This window comes from Pungitius pungitius, chromosome 11, assembly GCF_949316345.1.
Source record: "Pungitius pungitius chromosome 11, fPunPun2.1, whole genome shotgun sequence".
NCBI classification, from domain to species: Eukaryota; Metazoa; Chordata; class Actinopteri; order Perciformes; family Gasterosteidae; genus Pungitius; species Pungitius pungitius.
This window is the reverse complement of record NC_084910.1, coordinates 4496116-4512628: the sequence shown is the minus strand read 5'-3', so window position 1 is coordinate 4512628 and position 16513 is coordinate 4496116. Positions and strand designations below refer to the sequence as shown.

At 44.4% G+C, this 16513-nt stretch overlaps 1 protein-coding gene across 1 annotated transcript in view; it reads left to right on the top strand.

Annotated features, from left to right (window-relative positions):
* The first annotated feature begins 48 nt into the window (after positions 1-48).
* Positions 49-16513, top strand: part of LOC119197399 (proprotein convertase subtilisin/kexin type 4-like) — a 128119-nt gene continuing 111654 nt past the window's right edge. The window contains exons 1-4 of the mRNA XM_062565508.1: positions 49-278; positions 477-592; positions 690-814; positions 4326-4504. Coding sequence (XP_062421492.1) covers positions 4331-4504 — 174 coding nt within the window. The 5' untranslated portion in view covers positions 49-278; positions 477-592; positions 690-814; positions 4326-4330. The remainder of the gene's footprint in view (positions 279-476; positions 593-689; positions 815-4325; positions 4505-16513) is intronic.

Genomic DNA, 16513 nt, shown 5'->3' with positions numbered 1-16513 from the left:
AGGAAGCGAGAGGTGTCCCTGCTACACGCTTCCTCCGCCGCACTAGTTTCCACGTAGTGCTGCGCTCTGCAGTTTTCTACAGTATTTTGCTTGTTTTAACGAATATATCGAGTTGTTTTGTGAAAAGTCTAATGTTCTAAAGCAGCTTTCTTTTTTACCCTCCCGGACTTTAATGTAGTTTAATTAGGCAAACGTTTGTTAAAATGTTAATTTGGTCTTGGAGTTCACGTTTGCACAATTTGCATCAACTATATCTGATACAGTTAAAAGAATCTCACGTAAGGAACACTGGTGCTTGTAAATTGTTTCACCGACCGGAGCACCTGCTCCTTGCCACTTATTTAGTAGTTACTAGTTCAAAGTTACTTTGACCCTCACATTCTCACCGCGGGACTCTCGCCTAAATTAATAATAAATAACGCAGCGGTTTCGAGTAGATTTTTTTTCTCCACGCTAACCTTAATTTCCATATGCAGATCTGTCTCTCCCTACAGCCCCCCTCGCCATCACACCATTTCTTGCATTCTAATCCATTCTCGCATCTTTCCAAACCCCCCCTCGCCGTGGATGAGCTCGCTTTGTCGACTTCCAGGTCGTTATTCCTACACGTTTGACTTGTCTAGTGCGGAGAGGCGCTATCGATGCGCTGTTTTGCATGCACTAAATTTGCACGTTTTAATACCCGGTAGTCAGTGGAGACAATACAAATGAACGCGTCGGGAGATTCGTTCCTCTACGACGCACCGACAAGCCGCTCTGCCTTCAGCAGGAGACAGTGCGTCTGTGTGAGGGCTCTGTCGCCAGCAAGAGAAAGGTAAATGTTTATTCTTTTTTCCTGTCACTGCAAACGCATTCCGTCCTTTCAGGGTAGTAAATGGAGGGAGCAAGGTCTAACCCCCACCCTCTACTCATTCTGCCCGTTTCCTAGCTTGGATGCACCATGTTGAATTGTGATTTACCGACACGAGACTAGAAATTCGATGATAGGAAACTTAATTAGACTTGATAAATGTAATTAACTGTGTGACTGCTGAGGCTAACATATGGGCGAGGCTACTACAGAGACAGCATCCCCCAAACCAGGACCCACTTCCAAATAAAATGGTGCCAAAACATCCAACCACACAGGTGTCCCTTTTCTCCCTGATTGGACCTGGTGCCGGTTGTAAATGGGCGGAGCTAAACCGAGGACACACCTTGTTCCTCACGAGACCCTTTGCCTTCTAAGCATAATGGATGGATCATGGGTTATGGCCCCACAGGACAGCTGGTGGTAGGGGGTTACACAGCATTTCTGCACAGTCATCAGAATGTAAAATTTAAACAAGTTTCCCAAAGTCGTGAGGAAATTGTTTGATGCCCTTACTGTGTTTTGATTGGCGAGACAAAGAACACATGTTCCGCTCCGGTCAGACAACTATTTTATTCCACTGGAAATGCTTGCTAACACCAGTTCTTGGACTCCAGTGAGTGGATCTATACCGGTCGGTCCCCATGACCTGTGAGCAGCTATGATCTGACATTTTAATGTTGTCGGACACTTTAAATAGTTTGACTTCAAAACAGCCTTCTGTTAAGTTCTGCTTGCTCTAATAATCTGGACAGAGTAAAATAATGTTATCCTATGACCGGTAGTTTGACCTCTGGAAATCCCGTACCATATAATTCAACCATTAACTCCCCCTTTTTTAAGGAGCATGGTCAGAGGCTTGTAATGACTTTGCATAATGAGTTACATTCTCTTTTTTTCCCCCATCATCTACTTTCTAAAAGATCTCTACATTGTGCAGGCGAGAGTGCTAGTCCCTTTTATCTACAGAAAAAAAAAACCTTGTGGCTACAGTTTGATCAATTAAACTCCTGAAAGGGCCCCCACCCTCATTTCATTATTCTGCCTGAGAGGAATATAAAGTTATCAGTCTTCCCAAGCGATATGAGGACGGAAATAAGTAGTTTGTCTATAAAAATGTCCAGGTACTTTATCAGCGTCCCAGAAGGCCCCGAGGGCCTGAGGCCCCGACACTGTTCAATGTGGCTCTCCTGTGCTCTGCCTAACTCCCTCCCTCCCTCTCCCCCTGTCTACTCCATCTCTGCCCGAAGCCTGCTCCTCGCTGGGTGGGGTGTACGCTGCCGGCACTGCTCCTCCACTGGGATTGACTGGGGCCCGAGCCCCTGTGAGGTTATCGATTTCAATCAGTGGCCTGGGAGATTGGAGCTGAATGATGCTGTAGACTTTAAACGGTAGTCAGCTGCACTGTTTGTTGTTTTGTGTTTGAAGGGGGGGGGGGGGGGGTGTATGCTGCAGGAGGAGGCACTTTGCTTTTGAAGGAAAGTCAGATAAACACACAAACAGAATTATATATAGTGTGAGAGATCTTAATCTTCTAGTTTGGAGTTGCACTGTGTGTCAGTGGGTGTTTTTGGCAGTAAAACCGCCTAAACAGAACCCACAACTACAATGAGTTCAGACAATTCATTTCATTTTAACAATGAATGATGAAATGAATTATTAGTTTTCCTCAGCAATTAATCTGCTCTTTTTTTTTTTAAATGAACCTATATATTTCTGTCCATTGTCCCCCTGGTGAGATTACACAGCAGCTGTTTGGCCAGTTACTTCAATTTAGTTTTATTTGGCTAGCAGAGGGAATTTCTGGAAGAGATATTTAGTAGTAACAGAATATGTATGGGTCAAACCGTTTTCTATAATTGTTTCAGTTTTTAGTCACAGTTTGGTTTATACAACCTGTTAAGGTTTATGACCAATATAGTATATAGTCTACACTATGTGTGTGTGTTTGCCTGAGTTTCCTACGACACCATGGATGCGAAAAGCATCTGCCTTTTATTATTCGTTTTGTAAAATGTCAAAACATAGTAAAAATAAAAATCACATGGCCTAGTTTTCAAATTGAGATTGCTGATTTTGTGCGTCTCAGAGTCACAAATCCTAAAATATTCCATTTGATGTCACTGCAGACTCGCACAGAGACAGCACGTGTTGACATTGGGGAAGCTGGAACCCCACAATGCTAAGCACTTCTGCTTTAAATGAGACTTAAACAATTAAAAGATGACCTCTTGTCGATTGACTATTTAATTAATTCACTCATAGTTGTAGCTCTAATTTGATGCAGTCTGTTAGTGTGTAAGAGCTGTACATGTGGAAAACCACCGCCCGAACACATCAACCTCCATGATTGCTCTCCTAATCTCATTCAGTGTAAACTAATGTCTGTATAAAGGCCGTGACCGACCTCTCAGATCAACACTTAACGTGCGTGGCAGAATCCGAGCATGTAGACATTCCTTCAATGGTGCTTTTGTTCTAATGTGCATCGGGTGCTTTTTTCTCCCGTGTTGAGTAGGTACCGAGGGTTGGGGTGACAACTTTTTTTGCGACATCGTCGTTCACAGGAAAGCGGCGGCATAAAGAAAGCGCAGATAAAAGTTCCTGCTTTGCTTAAAGAGCAAAGTTAGTTCGCACAGCAAAAGTGCTGCTGCTTCTCTGCTTCTCTGCTCTCGGCTGCATTTGCATCAAGGGCCTGGGAGATTAAACGTGTGGGTTGGCAGCCGGAGAGAGTGTGTTGTCTCTCCGCCCCCCCCCCTCCCCCCAATGCCAGAGTTCTAGCTTTCATCAGCACCGGGTGAGCGGTTTCTCCTGGACGTTCCACTCTCCGGGGCTACAGGTGGGAGGCTGTAGGTGGCGGAGTACAGAGGAGTTCGCTGTGGGCAAATAGCTTCACGATTGCCAATGTTCAATACTCAGATGCACAATCCCACACTCGATAAACTAAACTCATTTGTGCAGTTAGACGGTGTTTAGAGTGTAATGGTGATGTTTAACTTTGTAGGTGTTTGTGTTTTTCTAATATAGATGTTCTTAATGTCCGTTTTTAGTCTTCGGTGTGAAGAGCCATGGAGCCAGAGCATATGCAGTTTGATTACTGTTGAATATCATACCGATCCAGCATCTCAAATGTGATTATTTGATGCTTCTCTTTGCCATATATAATAGCACATTCATTATCGTTGGAGATTTGGACTGTCGGTCAAACAAAACCGCATTTATCATTGTTATTTTCTGATAAAATACAAAGTGTATTAATGAAAGGTTATTATCAGGTGGAAATGAAATCCTCATTAGATGCCACCCCAATGCGAGGCGTCTCTGATGGTTAAGTAAATAACTTCTCCAAACACACTCCGGACATCGTAATGCAATTTATGAAATTGCCGTCATATTGTCCCCGAACCTACATCGTTGATGTGAATGGATAAGAATTTCAGTAAATGCATTTTCTCCTCCATTTATATTTTCAAAGGCTCCATGTTCAGTGCAGCCCTGCTGGTTCTTGGCTGCGTGCTGCTGCAGAGGAACCCAGTGACCACAGAGGGGCATCGTGGGACCAACCGCCATGTCTTCTATGCGCTTCACGTGGACGGAGGGCCCGGAGCCGCCAAAGTTCTGGCCGAGCAGCACGGACTGGAGTTCATGCTGCGGGTCAGTGCCTGTTTAAAAGACCCTTGTTGTTGCCTCCATATGTGGGCCTGGGTTTCAATTCTTTTCAATTCGCTGGGAAAGTGCTGACTGCCTATTTGAGAGATATCGGACTTTCATCAAATTACAGCAACGTATATTTCATATCTGATCAAAGAGTGGGCCGTCCACACATACACACACACACACATATACATGCTCTAAAATGTGCACACACACTTCTATCCAGCAAGCCTCAGTTTACGCCTGTGAGAAACTCTTAAATGTGTAATAGGCTTTGGAGATGATTGGGTCTTTACCTATTTGCCTGATTCATAATCTGTCATGCTGAAATCTTTCCATTTGTCAGAAGACTACATGTGATGTCTCCACATCCATACTTTAAAGGTTACTTTGGTTATTGAGTCTAAAAGGGTACCTAACAAGAGAAAACATTTTTTTTGGCAGAAATAGAAAAAAAGTACACCTTGGTTAGGTGGAAAAAATGGTAATAAGTAGTTCAAGGGTCAAACATATTTTAAATTGAACTTCCTCTGATTCTCTTCTATGTGAATTGACATCCATTCCAGACATTCAGGACTCTGAAAAGAGATTATTATATTTAACTTCTTCTTTTTAAAGAGCAAACACAGATTCCTGGGATAAGGAATATGCGTAAATAGGATTCGGATCCACTCCAAAATGTACTGGGTTCTTCCTTGGCCCATGCTACGCACTTCCAGCAAGTTGGAGAGTGCAGGCCTCCGCCTCCGCCATCTCGCATTGTTAACTAAACTCAAAATGATTTGTTTTTCTGCTGTGCGATTCAGATCCGCTCCAATATGTCTGCAGCCATCCAGCAAGATTCATTATAATCTGGTCGGTAGTGCTTCCATAGTCCTGTTGACCAAAATCAAAACAATAACCATACCCCAAAATTTAAATTCTTGTTGGTGTAACAACAAAAGCAAAGTGTTCTCTTGATATTTGGGTATAGATGGAGTCCTACAGTCAGAAAACATTCCATCACACCCAGCTTCTCTGAAATCTGGTGTCACTTCATTGATTATTGCGCTTGTGTTCTTTTGGGCGTCATGTACAGTGTGTGTGTGTGTGTGTGTCTTGACTGATGAGATGATTGATAAGAGTTGGAGGGAGGGTCCACCGGCCCGATGTGAGGCTGTGAGCAGCGCTGGCCCTGGGGAACAGGGACGCTAGCTCATTTCAACCTTGGCCCCGCTGCCTCTGCTGCTACTGCCTGGCTCATGAATAAAACATCTCTTTGACCTTTATCGCGAGTAGATTGGACAGTCCACCCTCGTCTCTGTCTTCCCCTCTGCCAGTCTCGCTCTCTCAATGTCCCTCGTGCATGCACACAACCACCTCTGCCTTTACCTGCATTGTTGTCTGCTCTTGTTTTCACCACTGATGATGCAGTGAGCCCTTGTAATGGCTAATACAAAAGCAAAACCATTATTTTCTACACGTGCATTTATGTACGTACGTGGTGCGTTGAAGCTGTGTAGTTTTGTTCATGCTCTGATCTCATATTTGCAAAACTGTGCATCGACCCTGCAGCAGTGTCGATTTTTGCAGTAATCCATTGTCAAGGGTACGCAGTAAGTGTGTTAATAAGACATCCAACCCTGGAGCCAACATACCATAGGAAGAGCCTCAAACAATCCCCCACATCCACAACCCCCCCCCCCCCCCCCCAGGTCCAATCAGCTGACTGGTTTTCCCCTACCTGTCTGTCGCCAGAGGCTGATGCTAAATGTCACTGACACCAAATCGCCTTTGTTAAGTCAAATCTATTGTAAATATAGTGATATCAAAGAGAAGCCAGCACTTGACAATTTGCGGTGTGTGTGCGTGTGTGTGCGTGTGTGTGTGTGTGTGTAATTATTGAAGTGGAATGAAAAGTCTGACAATCCTCTGCTCCAGCCTGGGAGGATTCCAGTAGTAATGCAGCAGGAGCGGAATGGGAATCAAATGTCTCCATGCTGGCACTCAACATACTGTTGGTCTCTTTGATTTAGTGTTCAGCATCCAGGAAAATGTCATCTCGTCTCGCCGCTGCGCAGACTTGACATATCCATTTTGCAACTGTGAAATACAGAGGAAAAACAAAGCAAAATACCCGCGATGACGTCTTCATGCCACACGGACCGATCCGCTGCGATGCATTACAGTTTGTTGCTTTTTCGCAGGTGTCTCTGGTATCAGAGACCCACTGGAGCCTTCCCCGGTGTCTCTTTATGAATTGTAAATGCGTCGGAGATGGTGTTTATCTTTGACTTGTCTTCCACCTCGCTCATTTAGAAATGTTTAAAGATGGCTTATAGTTTTGTCACCGCTCCTTGTTTTTGTTAAATTGGAGGGTAAATCGTGATTCAGTGAAACGTGGCCACGTTTTAGTTGAAAAAAAAAAAAAAACCCACTGCAAATGCAGCTCTCCCAGGAAGCTGGTGATTATTACGGCTGTGTGGCAGTGCCGACGTGGGTTCAAAGATTACATTCGTACATGGGGGGGGGTCTCATCTCCAGCCAAGGATGTGGTGGTTTAATGCAATCATTATGAGCCAGAGAGAAAGGGATGCTTTGACTAGGCAGGTAATGGCAGCCATTACAGGTGCAGGGTTTCACACACAATGACAAAGAAAATAAGAACCCGATCGCTATCTGAAATTGATGATTTTCTCTTTCACTTTACGCCGCCACAGAACAACAGCACAGCGGCTTGATGTCACACGCTGATTTCAAAAAGAAGCTTGCAGGCTTACTTACAATAAAGCCGCCCCAGATTTATATTACATCACATGATACTGCATTGTTTACAGGTCTTATTTCTTGCTTACTTAAGAGTTTGCAAATCCGATTAGAGGCGGATTAGGTCTATCCATTGCATTGTTTTTATTTTAGCTGAGATTGCTGCTTCAAGAATTAAGTGTGTGTGTGTGTGTGTGTGTGTGTGTGTGTGTGTGTGTGTGTGTGTGTGTGTGTGTTGAACTCTGACTTCCGGAAGTCCCTGGTCTCCAACCGATGGTGAAAGGCCTCCCAGACTCCCCATCTCTCCAGTGAGGTAGAATACTGCTGGCAGATTAGCATATGATTAGCATCCCATTACTGCACCGCAGCCTGGCTTGCTGTCCGCGGACGTGCTATCAGCTCATCGGGAGATTCAATCCGCTCCATGCCCCCGCCCCCCCCCCCCCCTCCTGCCCTCCCCTCCCCTCATATCCCTCTGTACTCACGAGGTGTGTTTTCCATCAGAGCAAAGCAGATGTAATTGAGGTAGAGCACTGGATTTACCGTCTAAATGAAAATCCCACAAACGCGTCGCGATCAGCCGTCGCACACATTTTCAGGGAGCTTCTTCTCCAAAACCATGTAGCGCCGCGTCCAATTCAGAATATCTAATAACCTCCTCAGAAGTGGCCCCAGTCAGACTCTAAGCAACGTCTAGCCTCACTCGGGCCGGATTACTCGTGGATGATGTGTTACGGCCGTGTGTGTGTGTGTGTGCGCGTGTTTGTGTGTCTATATCCGTGTGTGTGTGTGAGTGAGTCTGGCAAACAAAGGCCAATGTGCCACAGTCTTGCCCCTCGCCCCGTCCTCTCCCTCTTCTGTACCGCGGGGCACCCAGGGGGCGCAGAGAGGGACACCAATCCTCTAATGCTTGGACGAGAGGGCCCATTCCATTAGTCAGGCTGCCCAGGGTTCAGCGCCGCTCCTCGGCGCGGGCTGGGTGGGGGGAGCGAAATGGAAAGCCAGGTGTTGGCCGGGGGCAACGCAGAGGGCAACGCTGCACCAGCTGCATGCCGGGAAGTGCGGCACTTTTATTTATTTATTTCTTTTTCTCTCCCCCCCCCCCCCATCTCCCCTCGTTCCCTCCCTATTTCGATTTGCTCATTCAAGTACACATGCACACACCTTGCGCATATTGCATGCACCGCACGCGCACACACACACACGCACACACACGGTCTGACTCCCTCTCACCCGCTTTTGTCCCCAATTTTAATTCATTCCAGTAAGCTTTTCTCCATTTTCCTTATCTCTTTCTCTCTCCATCACACATTCATTCACTCATGGCTATCTCCATCTCTTTCATTTTCTCTCGCGCTCTCTCTCTCTCTCTCTCTTTGCTTACTCCCCCCCCCCCCCCCCCCCCCCGCGCTCCATCTTCGCTCATGCCTCACTCTCATTTGTAAAAGGACTTGACTAAGGAATATGTGGAGGAGATGTGGTTCCCTCCCAGGTGGGAAACTCTGGTGGAAGATGAAGAAGGAGAAGGGGAGGAGGAGCAGAGCAGAAATTACACTACCACTCCCTCCCTCTCTCTCTCTCTCTCCCCGGGCTGAGATGATGTATGGCTGCAAAGGCCACATGTTGGCCGTGTGATGGATTAAAGCACTTTGTAGGAAAATTACTGAGAGCGCCTCAGCACACCCGAGTCTAGCCCTTAATAAAACTCTCTTCAATATTGAAATGGAGAGAGAGATGGCGAAAGAGTGAAGATGAATAAAGGAAGATGGTGGATAGGAACACACAAGTCTCATAGGTGACAATTGCACGTTTTAGTTTGAATTGGGTTTATAAAAACAGCTGAAAGGAAGGGATATGAGGAAGCTTTATTATAAGCTTTGTCTTTTTATGTATGTTGGTTTTTCTATGTCTTGTACCCATGGCACAATTATTGAAAAACTTTTTAAAACCAAAGAATCCAGTCCAAACCTGTGCAATGTGTGACTAATGTGATAGCAGATAGAATGTGTTGTTTGTTTACAGAGTGTACGTCTGTAAAATACAGGGAATGTTCCAGTATCACATTTTGGCAGTAAGGAAGGATTGTTTGCATCTGTAAAAAAAAAATAATAAAAAAAATAGCTGACAAGGTTACTTGGGCAGTTTCACGCACTTTTTGGTACATTTTAGTTAAGTGGACCTTTTTAAGGGCATTAATTGAGTTGAATGTGCCACCACCAAATTTGGACCAATTTTGCAGCTTTACAAGAACCTGTAAAAACAGAACTTATAAAGCCTTTAGCCTCTACTAATAACCAGCTAAAGACCTCAAGAAGCTAGCTAAGTTATAGATAGTATAGATAAACATACAATCAACTGTGTGTAACCTTACAAAACAAAACGGGACAGTAGAACATGGGCCTTTTTCTATAATTATTATAGTAGTTGTGTTGAGAAATGAGTCTTTCTTCTTGTCTCGTTTAGATTTTGTACCCGTTCATAGGTTTCATGTTATGGTTTTATGAGGACCTGTCTGGGTGCTTGGGTGTGATCGAGTTGTGACTTTGCACTGGTCACTTTAACGAGGACTCTAGAAGCCTTGTCGCCTGCATTCCTGCCAATACTGTAACCAACAAGGCTGAACGCTGACCCCATTTAGCCCCTAGCACACCCCCCCCCCCTCCCTCCTCCATCAGCCGGCCCTCCTCCTATCCTTCCTTTCTGCGTCTCCATACTGTGGAGGGCCACTGTTCCTGTAGGGCGCTTAGCATGGCACCAGCGGCTGCTTTCTCCATCGGGAGTGTGTGTGTGTGTGTGGGGGGGGGGTTCTCACACACTGCTTCAATGACTCTGGCTGTCTGTGCTTGTTTTTGTCCTTATCCTTTCATGCTTTTTGCCTCCACCCCTCCCTCCCTCGGTCGCTGGCTGTTTGAGGCCCGTCAGCGGGGCGTGCGTCCAACTCTGCTGAACCGATGATCCGATGCTGGAGTCATGCTGGAATCAGGCTGTAGGCCTTTGCACACCGGGGGATTAAGTCACACGTAAATATGTAAAAAAAAAAAAAAAAGATTATTACTTTATGATCCCACTAGCTGTGATAATCTTTTGGAACCTTTTTTTTCTTGAAAACCTGTTGCAACTGTCTGCCTAATTTACATCAGTGTGAATATTTTTTTATATGAAAAAATCACAGGCGAGTATCAAGCATTTTTGTTTTCATTCGTCAAAACCCCAAACCGTAAACCGATGAGATCGCTTGTCAACCCTGTCTGGCTGCGTGTCTCGTCACTGCTGTTTTAGTGTTAGTTATTGTGTCTTCAGATTTGACACATTTTCCATAAGCCTTGAAGCTTCAATGAATAGTAAGCGGGTGAAAGAAGAAACATCAAACTAGAAAAACAATGAAGTTATGGACTATCAGAAATCAATAAATAATGCAATTTATAATACCATATCAAAAAGAAACACATTGATAATCATAAGAATAATATCAATAATGTATTTGATTTATTTATGGAGCGTTCTGGAATTAAAACCGCTGGTAACTCTTTACCAGCTGGCTATTGACTTGGTCTGTCTGGCATCAGCTTTCTCTTTGATATTGTATATTGACGCATACTAAGAAGTTCAGAAGACGTTTGCAATGTAACCCGTTTTGTGACCGGTATTTAGCCTTCATTCTGGTATCATGTGTAGAACATTCATTGTTTCCTAACAGCGTGGAGATGGGCCGGTGTGCCTGAATGCATCAGACTTGTAATGTGGGTGTTTGCAGATTGGCCTCGAGCAAAGAGAATTTAAAAAGGTAAAAGGAGCTTCAAACAATTCTCAGAAAACATCACAACACTTCATATCAAGTCACGATTTTAATGTCTTTTAGCGAACAAAAAAAAAAGAACTGAACAAATAAATAAAAGGACAAAAACATGACAAATATACAAAACGTTAAAAAACAGACATTAAGGAACAAGATAAAATGCGTAGATCACAACACCTGCCGCTCTTATTGAGCAGGTGTGACTCACGATGCCTTAAATCTGCTTCTTCCTTCAAGTGAGTTGTTTTGAATTGTGATGCCCGGATCCTTCAATCATACGCTGTGCAGTACGATAATCTGATTCGACGCTTGAAGAGGAAGCAAAGGCCTTATTTATTGATAGAAAACTGAAGAAAAATGTGGAATAACTACACATACTTCCATAAACATAAATCCATGACTCCAGATAACAAGAATGCTTCATGACAGAATGGGGAAAATAACACAATGAAATCATTTCCATCAATAAGCTGCTATGATCAGACACAATGATCCAGTTTAATGAATTCTTTTCCAAATCTTATAGGTGGACGAGATGGTTGGAATCGTTGCTTGAGCTGGGTTTAGGTGGTCTGGAGTCCACAACATCTCAAGTGTGCCCCAGTTACCAGATGCCAAAATAAAAAGCCTTTATGGGACGATTACAAATCGGCTTTGTAATTGATAAATTTCTCCTCTTTGTCTTCGCTCTGATGTCAAAATCATTCTTTAGTCCATGCTTTTTAAAATGTTTTATTAGTGGTTCCTCTCAGCAGCAGCAGCCAGACTTGGAGCTAATCTGGGTTACTTGTTGTTTCCTCATAATAATATACTGTGCAGCCTATTGAATGACACTGCTTTTTAATTGTTTGAAGGAGTATCAGAAAGTCCACACAGACCTGTCTATAGTTGGATTAACGTTTATCAGTGTGGCCTTACGACAAGAATGTCCTTTGCTTTAATACACTGGCAGCTGTGTCTGAGGCTTTCCTCCTACAACCCTTAAACATACAGGTTAGATTATTTGTAAACTATAATTTACTAATTGTGACTAGTACATTATGTTGATTGCAATCAGTGAATAGTCACCCTGCATTTCTTTGTATTACAAATACAGAAGACCAACATGGTTGTTTTCTGTCCCATTCTAGCTGACATGTTGGTGCTGAGCTCGTCGTATTTGCAGTCGTTTTAATGTTTATGTCTTTCACAGTTCATCTCACACATGATCTCAAATAACCCTCTGCAGACGTGCTCGAGGTGTATAGATTCAATGTATAATTCCTCTTACTGGGAAGCAAACTGTTTTCGTCCGCTTTCAGTCACACAGGACTTCTCAATAGACAGAGTCACTCCTGTAAATGCTGTGGTGGCAGTGGGGTCCATATGTTTCATCCTGGGAGAGGATCAGCTAAGCTGTCTTATGTTCCTGTCATCTTTTCTGTGTTCTGCTTGTGAATGGAGACATTTATTGAACTTTAAGCTACCAAATTCTTATGTGAGAGTGCGTTTGATTTGACAATCTAGTGTCGTATTTAAGTTTTCTCCTTTTTTTAAAACATTCTTTTTCTTCAATCAAGATAATAGCCAATTGATTGCTTGAGCACACAATAGTTGTTAATGATGGTGTATTACTTCTTCAAATGACCCTTAAACAAGACCGTCTCCGATTGAATTTACATTTCAGATGGCAATAAGTTGATATCCGTGTATCGTTAACATCTGTCAGTAGGCTTTTGATTTCCTGCAGCGACGTAGTGGAGCCCGCGTATCGTCCTCTGGAAGCTGTGCAGCGCTCTCCTTACAGCAGCAGCAGCAGCCCTGTTATGCTAATCCCCTCTTCACCAGCGCCTTGGACTAAGGTCATTCGTTGGAGAGATTCAGTTAAGCAATCAGGAGCCTGAGAAGAGCCTTTTGAGTAGACCCGTCTGTCGCCTCATATCTGTGTCTGGATTCTGAAGGTCTAGTTGATGTGAGATGTTGTCCTTAGCCGGAGACGAGGGCGACAGGCTAAGGTGCGCTGTCTCCAATGTCAGTGTCGCGGACTCAGCCTTCACTTCTGAAGGACTTTCAAGTAGTTTATGTAGAACTTAAATCAGTGCATTACAGCCAATAATAAACAGGTGGAAGTTTAGTCCGATGCTTTGATTCTTTCTACAGTTCCTTTCAGTTTTTCCATGTAATTATATTTAACACAGATTATCGGTTCTTGTTAAGTTCGGACACACTTTCTCATTGAATTGAATTAGAAAATGTGTCCAAACCTTTGACTTGTAATGTATATATGATCTCCTATAACATACATTCAAGAAGTCTCATGACATCATTGTTTTCATGAATGCATTGAGACTCAAATGGAGCGTGACGCACAGGTGGTTTTAGTTTTACAGCAGCACGATGGAGGTAAATGTCAACAGTCAGGGCCCTACTATTCAAGCGCTGTAAAACATAACGCGTCACTCTAGCGGGAGTTTTGATAAATAACCATTATTTGATGAATGTTGTAACTTCAGTCAGTGCCCCCTACAGTTGCACTTTCTAAGATCCATCATCCACACTGTTTATGGATCCGTTATGTAATAGATCTACCTGCGACTGCAGACGGCTTGGACGCCCCGATTCCCGTCAAGCTCACTTAGTTCACTGTGCAATGACTCAAGGATACAGTATCTATCCATCTCTTGGTGTGTCCGTCTGAAAACTCTCACGGATAGTGTTCTTAATGACTGGCTCGCTGATGGGGTTGATTTGTCCGACAGTGCTGTGTGTCAGTGAGGCCCGGCGTCTACACCGGAGAACATGAGTGAAGGAGCGGATAATTGATAGTGACAAGGCGCTCCCAGCCTTAATTGCTACTGGTGAATTAGATTACCTTTTCAAAGTGCCTTCATTAGCAGAGGGAGAGCCATACCAACCGTCCCCTGATTGGCCTCATATTGTTTTGCTCTGAACCTGCTCTGGCAGGGCACCACGATGTGTGTGTGTGTGTATGATTTTGAATTGTTGTGTTTTTAAGTGTGTGCTTTTCAGTTTTTTTTCAGATGAAAATGAGCCCTCATTTTCATGTACAGTTATAGTTCGGTGGTGTGTACTTGTGTGCGTTATGCGCATCCAGTGTCAACAATGCAAAGTTGTCGAAATGACACATCAAGACTGCTTTCACAGAAGTAGAGGATTGGCTCACACAAACTACAAACAACACATTTTCTCAATTAGCTGCCTTGCCAATTATTTTTTTTAGTTTTGAAATATCCGGCTCTAGATTTACACCTCCGTTCAGCGGGAGTCGATGGGAATTTGAGAGTGAAGGAGACCACAAGCTACGTAGTTGTGATGCGACGTGAGACTCATTTTAGTGACGTCAATGTGCATCAGCAATATTTCTCCAAAGATGGACTACAAAGAAGCATCTTAGATGCCTTCGTCCATGTGTTGTTACAGTGCTGAGCCATGCAGACTACATAAAACAACCAGGTTCATAGTATTACTTTAATAACAACGTTGCAATATGAATTAAATATTTCCTTTGAAAGTGAATCCAAGGATTATTACAGAGTGCAAAAGTGCGTGAGTGTCTCATTTGTTTTTCGGTCATGGTCGAATGATACGTTGCTATTCAAATATTGCTGCTGCAAGGAATTGTGGGACGGAAAAACGCTCTTATCATGGCAGCCACTTAAATACCTTTGTGATTTTACTCAGTTGGGAACCTTCCTCACAGAAAAGGACTATTTGAACGCAGCCGCAGGGTCAAAGTAAGGAGACGCTGCCGTGGCTCAGCAAGTGGAGCGGGTCATTGCCTAATTCTGTCCACATCCGATGCCTTGCATGGTTACCCACTTAGTATTATAAAGAACTTTAGACATAACCTCTATATAATTGCAGTCTCTTTATCATCACTTCAATTGCTATTATCTAGGCTAAACAAAACTTCAACTCCCATCAGAGGCTTAATCTAGAACTGCATAGGAGTCTGAGGGCTGAAGCTGGCATGCACCCGTATCTTTAAGAAAAAAACACAAACTAAGCTACAGGTGAAGCCAGGGAGGTTCCTACTTGCTGGGATAGGTGTGGACAGGAGAGAGAGCGCATCCTTCATAAGTGACACAGGATCAGGACCAGGGAGAGCGCCAGTGCCAATGTTCTGTTGGTCAACCAGAGCAACACGGACACCGCTTCTAAAGAGACATAATGCTATTTTGTTGAGTATGTATTTATTCCCATCGCAGTGAGCTGAATCTGCAGCCGGAGGCTGGCAGACAGTTGTCCATTGAGCTTGATGAACCCGGCTAACCAGGCTCGGCCGACTGTCAATCTCACGCTCCGGGATTCCTGTCCCACTCGTACTAGTGGTTGGGACATAAATAGCCGCGTGGGTCGCAGTGCGTACCAAAAGGATGTTGCATACTGCACAGAACGTCCTGTGCAGACAGGATTGGGACAAATACACCATCAGTGTCAGCCTGAGCATCTTAGTAAATCATAGTTTTTTAAGCTAAACCCAAACATCACTGCTAAAATTGTATTTGTCCCTATGCAACTGTGAGAATGATTTGAATGAATATGTTAAGTTGTACCTTAACTGATTCTATGAGGGTAATTCTTTTTTTCCCCTCTGAGAGCCAAGGTCAGGGAGGTCACTTGTCTTGGGTTTCTAAAGGCCTTAACTCTTAGGCATCTAATCAACTGCAATGTCAAATTCCTTGAATGTCTAACATATACATTTTAAAATGCACACGTTCTCAGGGACGGGGGACTCATTTCAGCGAGGAGTGGTTTTACCATGCTGATTTAAAAAAAAAACGCAACAGCCCCTTCTGCCCCAACCTAAAAGTCCAAAACCTAAAGTTTGCAGCGTCCCCCCCTCCTCTTCATCCCCTGCAGCAACAGTTTCAGCTGCAGCCACCCTTCCTCATCCCATTTCCATATCTGTCTCCAGCTACTGCTCCATCACCAGCCCTCCATTACCACCACCCCCTCACCCACCATCCCAAAAACCCAATGGCGTCCCTGTTCCTGTCACAGGCTTTGACGCTGCCCCAGCCTGCCGCTCCCCTGCTGAGTTAAATGGAGTGGATCGGCGTCGGGGGAGGCGCGTGTGTGCTCAGTTCAGCTCAGCTCAGCTGGGCTGCCAGCGTTATAAACTTACTGTGTGATTATTGTCAGAACGAGGCTCCCCCACCCGGGGGGGAGGGGGGCGGGGGTCCGCGCTGATGGCCAACCATGTCACCGTGTAAAGCCTGCCACGGAAGGAGGGAGGGAGGGACAGGGGGAGCGAGCGAACGAAGGGAGTTTGGTTGGTGGGAGTGAGGCGGAAAGGGGACAGAGGGCAAAAGGACGGAATAAGAAGGAGCAGAAATAAGAACAAGCAGGAGGTCAGGGAATCATTAAATAAAGGAAAAAGCCGCGCTGAGCGAGAAGAGACCCATGTAAACCTATCTCGGCAGACAAAGACGAGGGAAGACACACCGAGGACGAAGCAGAAGTAT